At 42.6% G+C, this 21,757-nt stretch overlaps 1 protein-coding gene across 7 annotated transcripts in view; it reads right to left on the bottom strand.

Moving 5' to 3' along the window:
- Positions 1-21,757, bottom strand: part of ABTB3 (ankyrin repeat and BTB domain containing 3) — a 246,692-nt gene that overhangs the window by 61,832 nt on the left and 163,103 nt on the right. For all 7 annotated transcript variants that reach the window (XR_013842785.1, XM_079992254.1, XM_079992249.1 and 4 more), the window contains exon 4: positions 11,407-11,559. Coding sequence is in view for 6 of the 7 variants with exons in the window: in XM_079992254.1 (XP_079848380.1) it covers positions 11,407-11,559 (153 nt within the window). In the remaining variant the exon portion in view is untranslated. The remainder of the gene's footprint in view (positions 1-11,406; positions 11,560-21,757) is intronic.

Here is a 21,757-nt window from a genome sequence, read left to right as displayed (position 1 = left end):
GCAAATGTTGTCCCTATTTTCAAAAAGGGGAAAAGAGAGGACCAAATAATTACCGCCCAGTCAGTCTGACATCAATACCAGGGAAGATTCTGGAGCAGATCATTAAGCAAACAGTCTGTGAGCACCTAGAAAGGAATGCTGTGATCACCAATAATCAGCATGGATTTCTGAAAAATAAGTCATGTCAGACTAACCTGATCTCATTTTTTGACAGAATTACAAGCCTGGTAGATGAAGGGAACACAGTGGATGTAGCCTCCCTTGATTTCAGCAAGGCATTTGACAAGGTGCCCCATGATATTCTTGTAAAGAAGCTGGTAAAATGCGGTCTTGACTATGCTACCACTCAGTGGATTTGTAACTGGCTGACTGACCGAACCCAAAGGGTGCTCATCAATGGTTCCTCTTCATCCTGGAGAAGAGTGGCTAGTGGGGTGCCACAGGGTTCTGTCTTGGGCCTGGTCTTATTCAACATCTTTATCAACGACTTGGATGATGGACTCAAGGGCATCCTGATCAAATTTGCAGATGACACCAAACTGGGAGGGGTGGCTAACACCCCAGAGGACAGGATCACACTTCAAAACGACCTTGACAGATTAGAGAACTGGGCCAAAACAAAGAAGATGAATTTTAATAGGGAGAAATGTAAAGTATTGCACTTGGGCAAAAAAAATGAGAGGCACAAATACAAGATGGGTGACACCTGGCTTGAGAGCAGTACATGTGAAAAGGATCTAGGAGTCTTGGTTGACCACAAACTTGACATGAGCCAACAGTGTGACGCGGCAGCTAAAAAAGCCAATGCAATTCTGGGCTGCATCAATAGGAGTATTGCATCTCGATCAAGGGAAGTAATAGTGCCACTGTATTTTGCTCTGGTCAGACCTCACCTGGAGTACTGTGTCCAGTTCTGGGCACCACAGTTCAAGAAGGACACTGACAAACTGGAATGTGTCCAGAGGAGGGCAACCAAAATGGTCAAAGGCCTGGAAACGATGCCTTATGAAGAACGGCTAAGGGAGCTGGGCATGTTTAGCCTGGAGAAGAGGAGGTTAAGGGGTGATATGATAGCCATGTTCAAATATATAAAAGGATGTCACATAGAGGAGGGAGAAAGGTTGTTTTCTGCTGCTCCAGAGAAGCGGACACGGAGCAATGGTTCCAAACTACAAGAAAAAAGATTCCACCTAAACATTAGGAAGAACTTCCTGACAGTAAGAGCTGTTCGACAGTGGAATTTGCTGCCAAGGAGTGTGGTGGAGTCTCCTTCTTTGGAGGTCTTTAAGCAGAGGCTTGACAACCATATGTCAGGAGTGCTCTGATGGTGTTTCCTGCTTGGCAGGGGGTTGGACTCGATGGCCTTGTGGTCTCTTCCAACTCTATGATTCTATGATTCTATGACTGTGGATCAGAAACGCAACCCATGCAGTTCTAAGGAAACACACTGTCAGAAACTAATGTTCTGCCTTTTTTGCATTAAGGAAAGCTGAGATTCTCATGAATCAAAATGCTATCCAAATTATTTGTTTAAAATGCTTCTAACACTATTTTTGCTGATGCTGTAAGTTGTATGCTACTGAAATGTGCTTTTTCTGCTGCTGCATTTTATTTTATTATTGCTGTTATTATGATATTGTACTTGTGACAGTTGATTTTGGTTTGTATTGTTGTAAGCCACTTTGAGCATGGAAAGGCAACATACGAATAATGTGATGATCTTGCATTCTGACCATAAGGTTTCCAGGGCAGCTTGCAAATCAAACTAGAAGCTATCAGTGCAACCCAGTTTTAAAATCTATTATTTTAACAAAACAAACAAAAAACAGCACAGAAACAGCAAGAATTAAATATCTGTGAATGCCTGGGGGAGAGGAGAAAAGGTGCTGCAACATTTATGGTGACCAGATGCAAAAGAGGAGAGGACACTTTCACTTTTATCTGTTGTGCAGAAGAGATACAGCTATTAAAAAGTGCAGGACTTTTGTCCTCTTTTGTATCAGGCAACTAATTAATGGATCACCTTTTACATATATGTCTTAAGGCAATTTACAATCTCATCATTAAAAAAAACAGCTAAAATAGTTATAATCGCCATGATCATCTGGAATTAGGTTAAAAATTATGCACAATGAACACCTAAGGCAGCAACCTTTTCATCCAGCTAGAGAAGCTCTTGAAAAGAAAAATGTATTCCATTCCCCCCAGCCCCGGAAAGTACAGCTAGTGGGTGCCTAATGTATCTCAACCCTAGTGACCACCCTGCACATCTGGCAGAACAATCAAATGTGCATTGCTCAGGTAACTGCTGGAAATCTGCACATTGTTCAAACTAAAAAGATCCCCCTTCCCAGGCACCATTAGTTGACTGAACACATGTTAGTCAGGGAAATCCCAGCAATGTGCATGAGGGCATCTACCCTGTGATTCATTGTGGTGCACTATAGAGGAGAGACCCTTAAACCCTAACGGATGTAGTGGGAATCTGTCCATGTTGTCAGAGTTCAGCTCCAGGTTTTGGAAAGGAGCAAGCTCCAGGAAAAGGTTGAAAAAGCACATAGCCACCCATCACAGCTTCTCATGTGAAAGAAATTACTTGGAAAAAGACAGTTTTTCTATCAACACGTGCTCCCATGCCAGCACCCTCTTAAGTTGTTCAGGTTGCATGGATAACAGCAGAATCTCAATTCATTTCAACTTAGGAAAGTAATTTATAATTAAACAATAAAGACCTTTGCAGCAGCTTGAAGACTAAAAAATTTATTGGAGCAACATTTGTTAGTCTTTAAGAAGCTACAAGACTAAGACTTTAAGAAGCTAAGACTTTGTTGTTTTTGCTGCAGCAGGCTAACACAGCTACCTCTCCTGGGATTGTGATTAGCTATTTATGCCCTGTTGTTTTACAGTATATGTATTCTTCCTTCTTGTTTGTGATTTAAATTCCAGCGCAAAAGCAATCAAACAGATTTCCTTTGATCAAACAACAATGGCACTTGTATGCAAAAAGATAGGAGCACTTAATTCTCAACAATATCAACAGCTGAATATTTATCTTCTTTGATTAAAAAAAATCCAAAAACAGTAGAAAGATACAGTACAGTGGTACCTCGGGTTAAGAACTTAATTCGTTCTGGAGGTCCGTTATTAACCTGAAACTGTTCTTAACCTGAGGTACCACTTTAGCTAATGGGGCCTCCCGCTGCCACCGTGCCGCCGGAGCACGATTTCTGTTCTCATCCTGAAGCAAAGTACTTAACCCGAGCTACTATTTCTGGGTTAGCGGACTCTGTAACCTGAAGCGTCTGTAACCTGAGGTACCACTGTATTTCATTCAGACTAGAGCACTATTCAGACATATGAACTCATGGGGTGGTCTTACGCAAACCACTTGCATCTTAGCCTCAAACTGCTTTGCCTGCTATCTTTGCAACCCAGAGGTAACAGGACAAACTTGAAAGCATCCCCTCTGCAGAAGCACAGCTGGCAATGGTCCAAGGGAGCAGTGGTGAGCCCACTACCAACAGGCCAGATTCTGCCCACCAAGCCATGGCAGGTGACACACCAGTCCCTAGAAAAACCTAGCAACCATCTGGAGAGCCCCAAGTTCTCCTATCCTTGCTAAATGGCAACTGAAGGTACTCAACATGAAGGTAAGCTGCCTCACAGTGTTTGCATTTCATTTACCCCAGTAGCCTCCTCTCCCGCCTGATGAAAAAGACGTAGAGAAGATTTTTGTTTTTACTAATGGAAGGGGCAGAGTGCTGGGCAACAGTGGAAGGCAAGGGCGGGCAGGGAGAAAGATCCTTGCCGAAAGATCAACACTTGGGTCCCACGTATGGAGACAGGAAAAGAGATTGCAATCAGACAAAAGTTTTGTCTGGTGGGTAGAATTTCATTTTAAAGAGAGCCATATATTCATTTGTGAAATGCAAACTTATTTTTGAAGAGAATCAGGAGTAGGTTCTAAAAACAAGAGAGGGGGGAAACAGGCAGGGAGCAGGATTCCCAATAACAGCACTGGCTGAGTAGTTTAAATCATATATTTAGGCTGCAGTCCTGTATCTACGCACCCAGGAATAAGCCGCACTGTAATCAACAGGACCTACTTCTGAGTAAGTATGTTTAACTAAAAATGCTACGAATTTGCATCTATTTGCTTTATTTTCAGTAGGGCAGCTTAGCTCAACTGCTTTGCATGCAAGTTAAGTCCCAGGATCAATTCCAGGTATGTCTGCAAATGTTCCCTGTCTGAAATCCCGGGGAGCTGCTGCCAGACAGTTTAAGCCATACTTAGCTAGATGAACCAATGGTCTGACCTAATACAAGGTGGCTTCCTATATTCCTCCTCTCTGATCTTTAAATCCCAAACAGGAAATCAGTGATTTAAACCAACACCTCCCTTCTTATTTGGGAGTAGGAGGCAATCAGCAGGAAATCTGAGATGTATGCCAAGTTCCAGGAGGCTCTTTGCATATGCAAAGCTTGCAGTTGGTCTACAGTCATGTTGCTCAGCCTCAAGGTACACAGTACATCAGAAGAGCCAGAAGCATGCAACTTTAGTGAGTGAGTGAGTGAGAGATCCAATCTCTGCAGCAGCTTTAGAGCAGACCTGGAAGTGGCTGAAAATTTGAAAACGAAGTGGAGGGTCTCTTTGACACAGGCCTGACTGCTCAACCATAGGAGGGGGAAATTGGATCAAAGCTGAATGCTGGGCTAGCTAGGAGTTTTGTATTTTTCCTGCACCATTTCCATTGATTCTTCCCCAAAGTTACTATTTATTTTTCTGGAGAAAATATGAAGGTACTTGCACATTTTCCTCACTACGGCAGTTAGTTTTGGGGAAGCAAACTAGGTCAGAGAAATGGCATGAGGAGGGTGAACTAACTACCTCTCTTCCAGTGCCGATCCAATTCAGGAGCCCCATTCATGTCTCATCCAGTTTGGCCTTGAGTAAACATGACATGTAGGGACGCAGGTGGCACTGTGGGTTAAACCACAGAGCCTAGGACTTGCCGATCAGAAGGTCGGCGGTTCGAATCTCCACAACAGGGTTTAGCTCCCATTGCTCGGTCCCTGCTCCTGCCAACCTAGCAGTTCGAAAGCACGTCAAAGTGCAAGTAGATAAATAGGATCCACTCTGGCGGGAAGGTAAACGGTGTTTCCATGCGCTGCTCTGGTTCACCAGAAGTGGCTTAGTCATGCTGGCCACATGACCCGGAAGCTGTACGCCGGCTCCCTTGGCCAATAAAGCGAGATGAGCACCGCACCCCAGAGTTGGTCATGACTGGACCTAATGGTCAGGGGTCCCTTTACCTTAAACATGACATGTACATAAGAGAATAAGGAGGAAATCATACATTCTGTAATGTTGAAGTTGTATCTCCCATAGCATTAAGAGTTGAAGTAAACTAGAGGGGAGAAGAGACAACACTTCAATAATTCCTCATTACTGGTGTTAGACGCCAAGGTTAGCAAAAGAGGATGAGATTCCCATCAGGAAACCGGAATATGACCTTGTAAGTATTCAAATCCTCTTTATCCTCTGAATCATCCGTACCAAGGGACTGCTGTATGTTTGTCAGGAGTTTGTTTGCAGCCGCATGCTGGGTTAGTGTTTCCATACCTAATTATTGCAGCAGTCATAGCTGGAATTAGAGGATTATTCAAAATTTGGGATGAGGACGAGGGCACTCAAGGAGAGGCATATGAAAAGGGTGCTGTATCTCATTAGATGGGTAACTTATTTTGTATTATTAGCTGCCTCTGAAAAGACCCCCTGCTTTCCTACTCTTTCTAGCATCTTTTAAGCTGGAAGCAGAACTAGCAGGAGGTAAAGCAGCAAAGTTCCCTACTGCCCCAAAGTCAAGGTGCATAGTGCCCGGTAGTGGCCATGTTATTTTGAAAAAACCACAAGCACCTTCCTCCTCTTTGGCAATACCAAAACAATAATGATACATTAAGACTGCAATCGTGGGAGCAAGCCCTAACTGAACTTTCTTCTGAGGCCGTGAAGGCAGGAGCGGATTCACCGAAACACAGTGCCCAAAACCTCCACCTCCCTGAGATGCTCCAGGATCTGATACTGTGCTTAACAGTATCAAAAGCCATTGAGTGATTGAGAAGAATGAGCAGAGTCACACTCCCACCCCATCTCTCTCACGACAAATGTCATCAACCAGGATGACCAAGGCAGTTTCAGTGCCATGACCTGGCCTGAAGCCAGACAGAAATGGATCCTAGTAATCAGTTTCCTCCAAACATGCCTGAAGCCAGACCACCAATACCACATACTCACAACACCTTGCCCAGAAAGGGAACATTCACCGTCTTCCGGGTTGGCGCCATCGCCGAATGGCGGACTCCCTCCGAGCTCCGGAGGGAGCCTGCTCGGCAGGGCTGGGTTCTACGCGCCGGCGATGCGGGGACCCTCAAAAACCATGGGCGCTGAAACCCATGGGCATGGTGACTCGGCGGGCACCGTTTGCGTCCCCCCGACCCGCGAAGGAGCCTTTTAAAGGCTGCGGAGCGGGTGACGGGTGGTGGTGCTGTGAGTCCTCCGCTTCCCCTGCCGAGCGAAGCCGCATGCCATTCGACGGAGAGCGCTGACTTCTTCCATTGAAAATTTGGACTTTAAAAGAATAACCCGTGAGTAATTGGAACTTGGATTAAAAAGGGGAAAAATTCTTTTTAAATTCGGAGCGAGCGGGGGAGGTGCAAAAAGGAGTCAGCCTCCCCCCTGTTGTAGAGGAGCTAAAGCAAAGGATTTGACAACTAAGATCGAGTGCAACCTTTTTTTGATAAAATTATTAACTTCGCGATGGAAAATTATAAGACTGGGCTGGAGGAGAAAAGTGGAATGTGAATTAAAAGGCAACCCCCCCCCCCCGGAAACCCTGGGAGCGATCCGTAAGAGCGCCGGGAGAGGAGAAATAGAGGTTTTGACAGCTGTCAAAGGAGCTGTCAAAGCGGAAGAACAAAAAGAGAACTTTGTTACGAGGACTTTGCTGGTCACATTTGTTACAAATTGGATATAAATTGTTTAAAACAAGGAATAATAAGTTACTTTGACTGTTGGGTGTGATCGGGAAGGAAACTGAGCTACTATAATCCCTCTAGAGGAGCTGTGGGACACTACAAGTATTGTTGACATCAAATTTGAATAGGACTTTTTATCTCCTGGGAAACTGCAGAAATGGAACACTATTTTGTCTACAGAGGTCTACACACTAAAGGAGACAATAGATTTATCTATTGAAGAATGGAAGGGACTTGACGTAATGTTTTGTTCCTGAATAACAAAGCCTCTGCAGAGGAATTAGAAGCTTTTTGGAATTAGAACATTTGTGCAGGAGAGCAGGGGAAAAAAAAAAGAGGAGGAGAGAGAACAACAAGAACAACAAGAATAACAAGAACTGGACAAAGTTGGAAGATAGACTCCTTCCAAGATTGGACATGTGAAATCAAAGATGACCAAAAGACGGCAAAGACTAATAAAAAGACGGCAAAGCGGACTAGTGAAGGACTGTGGTTTAGATGTGGGAGCTCCAGGATGACAGTAGATATTGACGGACATTGGGAACGCAACCGGGAAAGGGGAGAGGGAAATTTGGAATCCAAAGGGTGTTAAATTACATTTTATTCTTTTTTCTATTTTTCTGTTTATTTTAATCTGTATTGCATATTAAAGAGGGGAACTCGTGGAAGGGAACAGGTCGATTTTAGGGGATGGGAAAATATTTTTTAAATTGGGTCAATGATAAATAATTTTAAAATTTGGGGTAAGAATTTGTTGAATCTATTTGAAAGAATTGGAATACAAGAGGGGGAGGGGAGGGGAAGTCCTGGAAGGATGCCAATGAAAATTAGGTTTTAAATTTGGATGTTTTTCTTTTTCTGTTATATTTGAAAATCTTTAATAAATATTATTTTTTTAAAAAAAGGGGGAACATTCACCATTGGGCAATAGTCATTTAGCATTTCATGGTCCAGGGAGGTCTTCTTAAGGAGGGGAAACAGCTCTGACAAGTTCTTTCCCATCACTTATCATCTGATTTTTGTAGCTGGAGATGCCAGGGACAGAACCTTCTTTATACAGTGGTTAAGTACTTAATTCGGGTTAAGTAATTCATTCCGGAGGTCCATTCTTAACCTGAAACTGTTCTTAACCTGAAGCACCACTTTAGCTAATGAGGCCGCCGCGCCGCTGGAGCACGATTTCTGTTCTCATCCTGAAGCAAAGTTCTTAACCCGAGGTACTACTTCTGGGTTAGCGGAGTCTGTAACCTGAAGCGTATGTAAACTGAAGCATATGTAATCCGAGGTACCACTGTACAAACATGTGTTCTGCCAATGAATTATAACCTCTTTGCATCTGGTGGGCCACTGTAAGAAAGAGGTTGCTGGGCTAGATGGACCTTTGGGGCAAAAAACAACAACAAACCAATTGGACTTGGAGCTTTAAAGTGCAGACCTGCGCCTAGAAATGTGGCACAAAAGAAAGTTTGCATTGCATATATGTTTCTCTTGAGCAGACAGAGACAGGACTAGCTTGCATCCTGCACTTCTAGAAAAATTTCCAGGTAATCTATGGGTTCTTGTTGCCCCTTATACAACAGCCTTATTGTCTTACCCAAACCTACCTGAAGGGCAAATTCTGTTAAATACTGTTTAATACTGCGTAAGATATGTGTATTTATGTGTGTATGCCTACACACATGAATATATATTTACCCTAAGTGTGTGTTTGTGCACATGTGCACATGGGGGGGGGGGGAGAGAGAGAGAGAGAGTCATTTTTCATAGTTGATCTCTGTAATATTTTTTGCTTTGATGCTTCTAGCGATGGCCTGAAAGACACTTGGTCTTATTACTTCTTAAATTGCTTTTGCCCCTATTCCTCAAGTATTTGCTCTCTGATAACAGAAATCTGGCCTCTTGGCTATGTTGTGGCAATATATATATATACACAAATTTATCATGTCTTTATGTGAAAATGATAATGCTGTGTCACTGGCTCCTAGCGCTAATAAATCTTTGTTCTTTTCTTCCGCTGCAAGCTACCACTGGAGCTACAATTTACTTTACACATTATTGGGGGTGCTACCACTTTTTTGCAAGTTCATCCTACTACCCAACTACACCAGTGGGTGTGATACAGCTGCTCTGGGAAGAGAAGGCAAGATCCAATTCACTCAAATTCACATTTGATGCAAAAGTGGAGAAAATGATGAGTGATCCTTAATATGGGGGGGGGGGGCGACAAATATTTGTTTAGCCCTAAGCACTTATTCAGAAGCAGCAAGTCTCAATATCAATTGCTGGGGAACAACAGTGGGAGAGTGCTCTTGCATTCATACCCTGTTTTGTGGGTTTACAATAAGCATCTGGTAGGCCAGTGTGATAAACAGGATGCTGGATTCAGGACTGGCCCAAGACACTGCAATGCCTGAGGCGAAGGACAACATGCCACCCCCATTTCACATAAAATAAGCTGACAGAACTGCAAGTCCATTCTTATTTTAACACTGGCATCCTCCTGAGGGCAGCAGCCTAGTTTAGGGGGCAGAGGCAGGCTGCTTCCCAACACGTTGCACCACGCCCTGCTTCCCTTCTGTTACCTGAGGCAGCCACCTCAGTCTATGCCTTAATGACAGGGCTGGCCCTGAGGCTGGACTAGATAAGCCTTCAGTTTGATCAAACAGAGGTATGTTATTATGCTCAGTGAAATACAGTGCTACCTCAGGTTAAGTACTTAATTCGTTCCGGAGGTCCGTACTTAACCTGAAACTGTTCTTAACCTGAAGCACCACTTTAGCTAATGGGGCCTCCTGCTGCCGCCGCACCGCCAGAGCACGATTTCTGTTCTTATCCTGAAGCAAAGTTCTTAACCTGAAGCACTATTTCTGGGTTAGCGGAGTCTGTAACCTGAAGCGTATGTAACCTGAAGCATATGTAACCTGAGGTACCACTGTACACATAAGTATGTAATAAAGCAGGGTAGCAAAAACCTGTCCATAACACAATCACACTCCTGTGGAAGACAGGCGTGCCTGGCGTGCTCTGGTTCATGTGGTCACGAAGAGTCGGACATGACTAAACCAGAACAACAACACAATCACCAGGGCAAAGTTACAAAAATAAGAGGAAGGCATACAGAAACATGTCTATTCTCTTCCTTGGAGATTTAACATACAAAAAAGGGGCAACTCATTAATCTGGCTGGTTAATAAGGGGCTTCTGATAAATTAATCAGTGATGTCATTTCCCCATAAGCTACTACCATGCACAGTCTCTCATGGTTCTAAACAATCTGAGATGCATAGACTTATTTTTCCATTGCAGCAAGTAACATCAGACCCTGCCAACACAGCGGCTGCTGTCTCAAGGGATATACATATAATCCTTTCCACATATAAGAAGGGAGTCTTTTATAACTCGCTGTGAAGCTGCTGAAAATAATAAACAATAATTAATAATAATAATAATAATAATAATAATAATAATAATAATAATAATATGTACACATGGGTTTGAATCTACTGGTCTCTGGGGAATAGCCCAAGGACTGTCAGCTTCACTCTCCTCTGAAGCTACTAAGCAACTAGATGACGAATTTCTGCCTTTACAGGCTCATAATGCCGAAGCATAAGTCATTCCATATAAAAAGCGAATCTAAATAAAATCTCCCACAATGAAGGATACATCAAAACCCAACACTTTTGTACCTTCCATACATGAGCACAATGGCAACAAGCTCTTTAAAAATATAAAATGTATGCATAACTTACATATTGACAGCGGCATTTGGAAATCACTAGCTGCAATACCGCTGCATACTTTTTTCTATTTTAAAAATATGCAATGCAACCTCTTAGCAACCTCTTTTCCAGAAACAGAAATTCAGCATGAAAAAACAGAAATCTTACAGCAGGAGCTGGAAGTACTTCTCAGTGAAAAATATGCTATTTAAACCATGGCTGCTGCAAAGAAGGGGAGATGCCTTTTAGATAACACCTCTGAATTTTGCAAAGGAACACAGCAAGACCGAGCTAATTAGGTGAGCACTTCACTCTCTCATTACGGAAACAGCATCTGATGGCAAAGAAGGGGAAATACAAACAGAATTCAAAAGAAAAGGCTTAGAGGGCTTGATCTAGCTATTTAAACATGCAGGCACGTAAGCCTTGCAGATTCCAAAACTGGCTCAACGTCCACGTGAAGGAGATACAGGGTTTTTTAAAAAAGCTAAATGTAAGGGGGCAGGGGAGATTAGAAAGCGACTTGCAAATCAGCAGATAGAGTATGTAACTGAACCCTTGCTCGGCTTGTTAAACCACAGCAATCTCTTTAACGAATCACATTGAGGTTGGGGGTTTTTTTGGGTTTGTTTTTTTTGCACAGACTTACTTTAACTGCCGAGGTTCACAGTCAACTCCTGGTAGCAACAGCCTGGCCGCTTGCCGTACATCATCACTGTCCAGGGAGAAACTGCGTCGGTGCCCTGCATGAGCCAAAGCTACTCTGATCCATTCCATCAGAGGTGGCAGCACAATGAACGGCCTAGGAAGAACAAGACAAAGAAGCTATTTTTCCTCCCATTGCAGTATATTGTGTGCTGCGTAGAATATTTCGTACCTGCCCTTCAACGTTGTTACAATAATATAATCAAACAGTTACTAAAAAAAAGAAGTTAAACAGTTTACAATGATAAAAACAAGTGAAACAGTAAAAAGCTTTCTAATCCAAACAGAACAGTATAGATTCAACAAAAGAAGTAGGTTTCACAGAACAAAACATCTTAAAAGCCGGGGTAATGATATCCATATCTATACTAGAGGCAATGAAAATTATTGCAGAGAATTGGAAGGGTTGAATTGGCTTCACTAAGACAGCAAGTCCCCAAACTTTGCTCACAGGTCAGTGCTCTTTTCTAGAACATATACACTGCGGGGAGAGATTTGCACGCTTCTGTATCAACCTGAGTCTTATTAAAACCTTCAGACCCACAATCACAATGAAAACAGCCACCGGATTTCTTTAAAATCATTAAAGTACCTTTTTGCCAAAGCTCTATCTGCCCAACCCCAGATCAAAACAGGGTGAGAGGGAAGACCATTCACTCCCCCTTCTTGAATAAAAGGCAACAGAAGCTTAAAAAATGACATTATGAAATTTTAATTTCAAAACTAGTGTAATGCCAGACCTGGTCCAGAATATGATTGAACTTAAGTCTGCCCAATATTAAAAATACAGTTAAATTACCAAGAAGGATGACCCTGTTACAGTTTTCATGAAAAACCAGTATGTTTCTTTTCAGGCTGCTATCAAGAGAATGTTTTTCAGGATGACAACCACTGATTTTGAGCAGGAAGATCCAGGAATGTAATGGGGTCTCTTACTGTAATTCTAACATTGTAGCACGCCCAGTGCCTTGCAGGAAGGTGAGCACTTCCAACTCTCATCATGAAAAGAGCATCTGATGCCTGTATAAAAATCTACTGGGGAAATGAACATACAGGATAAATAATGCAGTTTGGGAAACCCAGTAGAAACCTTGCTGTGCACACACAAAACTATGCATACACCTGAATGGTCTCTCCCGTTATAGGTAGCAATGCAACTGAAGTTTGGAATTGGGGTGTTTGGAGGACTAACTTCATCAGTTTGAAATATCTGGGCTAACTATGAGCTGAGCCCAAACTTCTTACTCTATTTTCCTACCACTGCAGCTCTTGAAACTTATTTATTTTGTTTTTATTTATTTTATTGATTTCTTACATTTATATCTCATAAAAAGAGACATATTTGATACCACTTTAGAACAATTCCACTCCAAACTGCAATCCTTTGTTGTCATCTTTATTTTCAAGCAGTTGCAGTGCGAAAACCTCATAGATACAAGGAGAAAATAGGGTAGATTTCCTTCCCCCTTATTTTCAAGAGTTATATATGATCACTGCAGCCATTCAAAATAATAAGAAAGCTTTCAAGAAACTCCCATTCAAACCACCATGGCTTGTTCAAAACCATTCTCAGTCAATTCTGCTCATAATCACCAGCCTCAGTCACCCTGAAGGGCTCATTTTTTATTCAGATTCTCTGGTAGGCCCATCTTATTTTGAATTCTTAGTTTCTCAGCTCATCACAGCTCTTGGTCTATTCAATTTTTTCCCCTTTTTGTATGAAAGGTGTTCTGAACCTGGCTGGGTGCCCTATCCCACAAGCCTCCCCTCATAATAATTACCCTTGCATACTTTAAACTGACTAGAACAGGTTTTGTTTTCTGAGCCAGCAAAGGAAGAGCGGAGCACTTATTTGGTTGAATTGGATTTTATTATCCTGCTCCAGCCAGGTGTAGATTTATCATTTCCCTACCAAAAAAACATCACCAGGAGGTTGGGGAGAGTCACAGGTTGCCTTAGGCAATCTTCTTTGTAGTCTAGGCTAAAGGGTGCTCCTCTTGCCCCACATACACAAACCAAAGACAAAGATGCAGAGTTCTGGGGAAAGGTATGCTCAGGTTTATGACACAATGTGTACAAAAATGATGACCTCACTAGGCTTCTTACAGGTATTGCTTGGTATAACATTTCCAAAAGAAAAATGTGTGTAAGGACAAAGGGGGATTACCCCACATAGAAAGCAACTGCAGTTTTGGATGAGGTCCTGAACAAATATGACCTGAACTGGGAAGATGAGGATGGCAAAACAGCGGATTACACCAGCTGCTAGCAAGAAGTGTCACTATGATGGTCTTGGTGAGCCTTCACTTTGGTTCTTTGTCTCTCATCATTGTTTTCTAAGGCAGAAGCAGCAGAAAGCTACATTGCTGAAAGGACCATTTTTGCCACCAAGTGGCTGAGCTCCTGTGATGCTATGGAATGTTCATAAACATTCAATATGCTGCCCATCTTCAAAGTTTGAAAAATAGCCACCCCCACCCCCACACAAACCAAGGGTTGCCATCCTTTTTGGACTACCAAACACATTTTGAATTGTGAAAGAGTGCTGGAGGTGCTAGTCACAAAATGGCAGCCATGAAGAGGGTGAGGCATAAAACAAAATCAGAAGGACCCCCCCCCCCCGGAGTGGCTGGGGAAACCCAGTCAGATGGTTGGAGTACAAATATCATCATCATCTTCATGTTTACCATAAGAAGTCAGCTAGGTCCTGTTGGTCTTGATTATGGTGATCTCACGAATACACACAAACACTGCTGCTGCTGCTGTCTAATAACAGCAGGGAGAATTCCTCAAAACCAGAAAAAACATACAAGGTAACCCCACCACCCTCACATAAATCACCTAGAAATTATCTGCACAGATTGCCCCATAACTTTCTTTCTAGGAGGGCTACAGACTTACTGAAGAAGAAAAAAGCTCAAGATTCTGGAGCACCTGCTCAGGGCATGATGGGAAGCATTCACAGGCCCCTTAAACTATGCATGGCTTTTAAAAAAATCTGCAAGATTATTTATCACCTGCTGAATGTCTGTCACTACTCCATACTCACTATATATAGCTTTAGAGGCCTATAGGCAGCCCAAAAACCTGGCTACCAATCCAAAGTGGACTGATAGGGAAGTACTCTTCTGTCTTCCATGATTGCTCCATGAGCAACTTAATCTACATTGACAGTGGTGGTGGTCAGTGCTGGGAAGAGTGCCTTTAGGAATACAGTTTCTGAGTGTTTTTTTTAAAAAAACCTGATGGAGATATGATTTGGGGAGAGAAGTCCCTTGGTCCACCACAGAGCCTCTGATTAGTATGTATGCTTCCAGCCAAAAAGACGGGCAGGACATGTTTGGTATGATATTTAAACCATGCAATCAAAGAAATGCATAAATGATAGATGAACAAGCAGCTAGAACAAGGCTTTGCCTTGGGGACAGAAGAGAGAAGTAAAGGGAGAAAGCGTATAGACTCTCTAGGCACAAAAAGGAAGATATATATTGACATTTTATTCCAACTGAAGCAACAATGATAAATAAATAAAGCTTTCAGTGCAATCCTATGCATGTCTGCTGGGACTTATTCACAGGTAAGAACACAGGATATTTCAGTGCAACGTCCAGTGTTGACAATGGAATTATTTCTCTAGGCGAAAGACCAAAGTCTATGCAAGTATCACAGGAGTCTTTTGGAAAGCATATCTGCTCCATGACATCACTGATAACGAGCAGCGCAACTGATTTCTCCATGCCTGTACCATATTGTGGTATTGTGGCCATCTCAAATTCTGGGGTAAGACTTCCTTGGGGGCACAAGACACCTGAAGGCAATACATGAAGGTCCAGAGCAGGATCCAGTCCTTAGGGAGATGGAGCATTCCTCCCTGTCAGGATCCACTTTTATTTGGATTTCAAACTGGAGGAGGCATCCTCTGCTGAGGTAGAGCAGGATACTGAGGAGTCAGTGTCTACAGAGACAAGGCCAAAAGCTGGTCCCTCAGATGACAACACACACATCCTGAAGCTCCAATAGCATGGATCTCAATGCCCTGTGTCTAGGAAGAGGGTTAAACCTCTCTGTGAGGGGAATGAGGTGTTCAAACAACTCCCAACATCCTGAAGAAACTACAGTTCCCAGTATTCTTTGGGAGAAGCCATGACTGTTTAAAGTGATACGATACTGTTTAAAATGTATTGTGCAGTTGTGGCCATGGTTAGGATAGCTATGCTGGCCATTTCTTTTTCTAGATTAAAAAGCCTCAAATATGGTACCCATTCATTTTGGGCAAGATGAAAATTTTATAGGCACAATGTGAAGAAATACAATTGTTTCATCCACTGCAACCTCCTTTCAGACTTTGCCTCAAGACTTCTGCTGGACTTGCTGCTGAGATGAAACTGTCAAACAGCTTCTCCAGGCTTTGGCTTCGGAAGATCAGTGTTAGCTCTCAGGAAAATCCTCTCTCTGCAGGCTTTGCATTTCCCTTCTTATGTGCTGGAACACACAACATTGAGCCTTTTTTATTTCTTCTTTTTTTTAAAGGGTCAGCAACAAAGCTATGCTCTGCCCATGCAACATGACTGATGCTCAACCATTAAGAAATTGTTGTCATTGTTTAGTCGTGTCCGACTCTTCGTGACCCCATGGACCAGAGCACACCAGGCACTCCTGTCTTCCCCTGCCTCCCGCAGTTTGGTCAAACTCATGCTGGTAGCTTCGAGAACACTATCTAACCATCTCGTCCTCTGGCATCCCCTTCTCCTTGTGCCCTCCATCTTTCCCAACATCAGGGTCTTTTAAGAAATAAAATTATGTAATTTTGCTTTGCTGTTTCTGAATCAGGACTACCTTGAAGAAGTGAAATTTGAACTGACCAAATTTCTCCTCCATTCCTGCTGTCTATCCTGACTGATAGCAGCTCTCTAGGGTCAAGGGCATAGTTCTTTCACATCAGCTGTTACCAAAGCTCGTTTTAACTGGAGATACCAGGACCTGGATTTGGGATGTTCTACAAGCAGAGGATTTTCTCTGGCACTATGCTATGCTCCCTCTGCCCTTACAACAAAAAACCCCACTAAAACCACAGGAAGCAGCACAGCACAGCCGAGAAGAAGCAGAATCAATAAAATCAACTAATTTAAACGAGAGACGTTGATATACTGTTAGACCCAGGCAAATGAAAAGATATTCCCCTGGGGCCAGAAAGATACCAGCTTTGGCACTAGGCAAGCCTTCCTAAGGGAGGGCATTCCACAAGCAACCCACCCGGAGCTTGATAAACCTCCTGTTTTTGCTGCCAATCTCGTATAACAAAAGCAGTGGGGTTGTCAATCAGTAGTGGGTGGCATGGTGGGATAATGGCACTTACCTGACCTCCTTTCAACTGAGTTGCTGCTGCATATCAGGGTGGATAAGCAGGGGCAAGGTGGTGGTGAGGTGCAAACACTCTGGCCGGTGCACAGAATGGCTTTCATTGGTGCATTTGCACCATGCTGTCCCCACTGCCACCTCCCTCCTCTGTCCCAGAAAGCCACTTCCGACCTCGGGAGGTGGTGGTGTTGCGGGCTTCACACCCCCAGCCCCAAGCGATCAGGGGAATCCTCTGCCGCATCATCCCCCTGGCCAGCCAATCGGCTGGCTCAGGGGGTGTGGCTTGCTCCATTTAAGGCAAGCGCAGCAGAGGAGCGTCCTCTTTGCAGCAGATCAGCTGAGGAATACTCCGTCAGTCAGAGGGAGGTCAGGGAAGTAGCACAGCCCCACTAAGCTGTTGGCTTACTGGTTGTCAAACTACAAATCCATGGCTGGTGGGTTGTGGTCTGACACATAGGTTGTGTGAGTCACAGATTGTGCAGGACTGAATTATATGTGAAATGTCTTGATTGGGTACATATGTGTGTAGAATCAACATGGAGCACCAACAGGGATTTCTTTAAATGTTTGTGTAATCTTGTGAAGAAAATAAGGAAGGCAAAATTAAAGCGGTGTGGTAATTTGAAAGGCAGTAGGATAAAAATAAACTAGAGATCGCTTTTTGTGGGATAACACTGTAATCCGACACTGCATTAGCAGCATGCATTAATTGGTTTCTCTTCACCACACAACTGAACTTACAACCAGAAAAGTTTAGTTGCTCTAAATGATTGCATTAAAAAAAATTATTTTTAAAGCACTTTACGTATTAATTAGGAGCTCTGTATAAAATAACCATATATAATCTCTTAAAAAGCTAAACAATATAAACATTAAAAATGTAAGTACTGTAAACAAAATGCTAAGCTTCTAAAATATCTGTGAGTGTATTTCTGGTTTTTAGGATGCATCCAAAATAGGAAAGGAGAGATGTTCATCCATTGCAAATCTGAAAGGCAGTCTGCCCCTGCCTGTGAACACCAAAGCATCAGTGAGTGCAGGACTAATACCCATCATGCAAGTGGCAAAATGATATCTCAATGATGGTGGCACCTAAGAGGTCCCTCCATTTTCCTTTTCTCTCCCAGGCTCCAAAATCCAGCCCTAATGGTACATAGTCACCACTAAAAAGCCACTGAAAATGGAAGGAGGGCAATGGCCAGAGAGAGGAACACATCAAGATTTTCTCTTCTAGGTGACCATATAAAAATTCAGAAATTTGATGCTAATGGTTGCTAAAAGTCCCTACCACAAATTTTAGATGTATTGAAAATGACATATTTCAAAAGCTGCAAGTTTTACCTGACTTTAATGTCCTCTGAATTATATCCTTCATGCTCATGCTGTATTTTGTTTGCTTAGATTTCTTACCCATTCTTCACCATAAGGTCCCAGTGTGGGTTACAGTAATATACTATACAGCTATAAAACAGATAAAACCATTAACAATTACAAAACAAGTAAAACCATGAAAAATGGATAATGCATGAAAGGGGCAGAGCCACTGTGGTGATGTGTCATTTGAGTCTTATTCTCAGCTGTCTTGAGAACTCATGGGTGCATGTGTTCACAAAAGCACAATATAATTAAAGTAAATAAAACACAAACTTGTACCTCTTTTCCCAGATACACGATGTTGTAAAAATAAACCAAAACCAAAACCTGCTCAATAGAGCACAAAAGGTGGCAAGTCCTAGGATCTGGAGTTTCTCTACACCTTGTAGCTCAAATTTCAGAGCAAAAAAACAACCCAATTGGGCATATCCCACATAGCCATTCAGTGTGATATACAGTGTGTTCCATTCTTTGTTTCCTGACATCGTTAAGAGACTTGAAACCTCTTTCTTATTTTATGCCTTCTCAAGCAAATAATGAACCTGTAACGTTAAAGGTGGGGAGGGAGTTGAAAAATAGAGTACTAAAGAAAGATGAAAAATGTGACCCCAATGTCTAATATGCTGCGGGGGTGGGGTATTGCATCTGGGGCTATACCTGTAATTTGTTTAGCAAGTCTGAGCCTGTAAGAATTAATCAGGTGTGTGTGTGTTTTGTTTATACTTATAAACTGCAAGATTTATAACATTCATGCACTTCCCTTATTCAACAAGCAAGGCATTAAAGCTACCAAAAAGGAAGAGCTGAAAGGCTGTGGGAAATGTTTGCCAACTGGGAAAAAATAAAAATTTCTCAGAAAAAAAGATTTACAGTCTCACACAGCTCTTTTTTTTTTAACCTGACTGAAAGGGGAAATAAAAAAAAAGGTGGCCATATGCCCTATTTTACAGGAGACACTCCTCTGTTTGAAGGCCTGTCTGCGGCAGGCCTGGTTTAAAGATAATGAACCCTAAGGAGGGGAAGCAGGGGCCTTTAAGTGGTCCATGGAAAGCTAGCACTTGGCCTGGAAACTGAGAAGGTACACAATGCACCAGATCACAAGCCTTTCCCACTGTGGTAAGATGCATTGTTTTCCTATTTGAATTGTAGGAATTATTTCTAGATTTGCACATAAACATATTAGCATATGATAAATTTCCAGCAAATTGCCCCTGAGGGATTTCGGCCTCAGTAGGGAAAAAAAGGTTCTCAACTTCTGGTATATGTGAAAGTGGCAGATAGATGGTGAAAAGGCAGGAAGTGAAGTCGAGGATAACAGACTGGGAGAGGAGAGGAAAGCTCCCAGATGAGAGCTGGGGGGGGGGGTCCTGTCCATTTTCCGTGGGGGTCAGAAATAAGAGCTACCTATGGATAGACAGGGTCCGTATAGTAAAAGCTATGGTTTTCCCAGAAGTGATATATGGAAGTGAGAGCTGGACCATAAAGAAGGCTGATCGCTGAAGAATTGATGCTTTTGAATTATGGTGCTGGAGGAGACTCTTGAGAGTCCCATGGACTGCAAGATCAAACCTCTCCATTCTTAAGGAAATCAGCTCTGAGTGCTCACTGGAAAGACAGATCATGAAGCTGAGGCTCCAATATTTTGGCCAACTCATGAGAAGAGAAGACTCCCTGGAAAAGACCCTGATGTTGGGAAAGATGGAGGACACAAGGAGAAGGGGACGACAGAGGACGAGATGGTTGGATAGTGTTCTCGAAGCTACCAGCATGAGTTTGACCAAACTGCGGGAGGCAGTGGAAGACAGGAATGCCTGGCGTGCTCTGGTCCATGGGGTCACGAAGAGTCGGACACGACTAAACAACAACAACATGGATAGACAGAAGATTTTGTTGCTGTGCACTGTTTTTGTAACTTAGACACCCCACTGCTCCTCTCCTATTTTATGCCGTTGCTATTATGAGAACATGTATCTTATTATGTTTCCTTATTATTATAGTAGTATTTATAGAACTGCTTTGATTTTTATGTTGTACAGATATTATGCCACCTACTGAAATTTGTGTTCTGTGTTGTAAAGCACCCTGTGGTCTTTGCACAAAAGGGGTCATATCAGTTTAATAAAGAAATAATTGTTTTGTTTTATAAGCATTTGTGCATATGGAAATTTCCTATGTACAACAATAGTTATAACTACTGCAGACATGTGCTATGACATCTAGTCAGGAAAACACTCCTGATAGGAGCCAGCAATATTAGTGATATATTCCCAGATTTTTAAAACAAAAAAATAGGCCATACACAAAGCCCTCTGGTGGTTTATCGTTAATTTAATGTGTCTTCATTCCCACCGCCCCAACTCCATTTTACTTCTTAACAGGTCCCACTATACATTAGCTGGAAAGCACATATGCAAAATGAGGCTACACCTGCTATAACATTCAACAATATGAGACAAGCACACACAACTCAGACTGGAAATTAAAAGGCAGGGTAGGGAATGGGGATGGTTGACAGACTCTTTCAAATCATTTAAGTTTTCAAGGGAAAAAGAAAAGTGGGGGGGGGGCAGCAGAAATGGTATAATGAAATTTTCACCCTAAGGCCATAGGATGAACCCAAAAAACAGCCCAAACATCAGAGAGGAATTCCAGTATGCTGCCAAATAAAATTAATGTGGATTCCAAGACAGTTAAAACTAGACTTTCAGTCAGAATAATAGGAAAAGAAATACTGTACAGCAAGTTTGAGGGAAATGATAAGGATTGTGCCAATATAGTTGGCAGGTGAGGTGCTATCAAGGAAAGGGAGCCCACACAAATTAGCAAGCAGAGACAATGCGCCAACCAGCTCTTGCAAGGAACCACCAGCAATCAGTGTAGCACCTCTACTGAGTTAGCACACTTAAGGAGGAAGCATGCCACTGAATTTGATTTAGTCCTGCCGATCCTGTTGGGACTATAAAAAGTGGCTTCAGGTGTAAAGCAACAGTAGGCATTTAAAGATAAATGTAGGTAGGCCCAGAGAAGGAGGGCTGACTTATCAATCAATCTTTATTTACGGCTATTAGCCCATAAAATATGTACAAACATAAAAGCACAGAAACATAAAAACCAATACATCTAACGACAGAAGAGGAACACCACAATGCAAGGGTGGGACATTGAGCAGTGACAAATAACAGCTTGGGGCCCGGAAAGATCCAAGGGACGGTTCACAGAAAAAGGAGAACTGGGGACGAGGTCCGTCATGCGCTCTTATACATCCAGAAAACCCATAGGACATAATGCTCAGAAATAAACTATGTCAGTAGGGAACACCACAATGCGGAAGCAGTAGAGAAGAGGAGTGATGCCGCACTCACTTTCCTCACCCCAGGAGTGAAACCGTTTGCTCAAAAGGGCGGAGCAGCAAGACTGAGAAGACACTACCCTCACCCCCTGAAATGTGACTGTAATTTTTTTTTGGGGGGGGGGTGTATATCATATTGACAAGCACACGCAGAATGGAGAGGAACAAAACCAATAGCAGACTTGAAAGGCTGAGAGGGTGTAGATTATTTGGA

Source organism: Podarcis cretensis, assembly GCF_951804945.1.
Source record: "Podarcis cretensis genome assembly, chromosome: 10".
NCBI lineage: Eukaryota > Metazoa > Chordata > Lepidosauria > Squamata > Lacertidae > Podarcis > Podarcis cretensis.
This window is presented reverse-complemented; position numbering and strand designations above follow the sequence as displayed.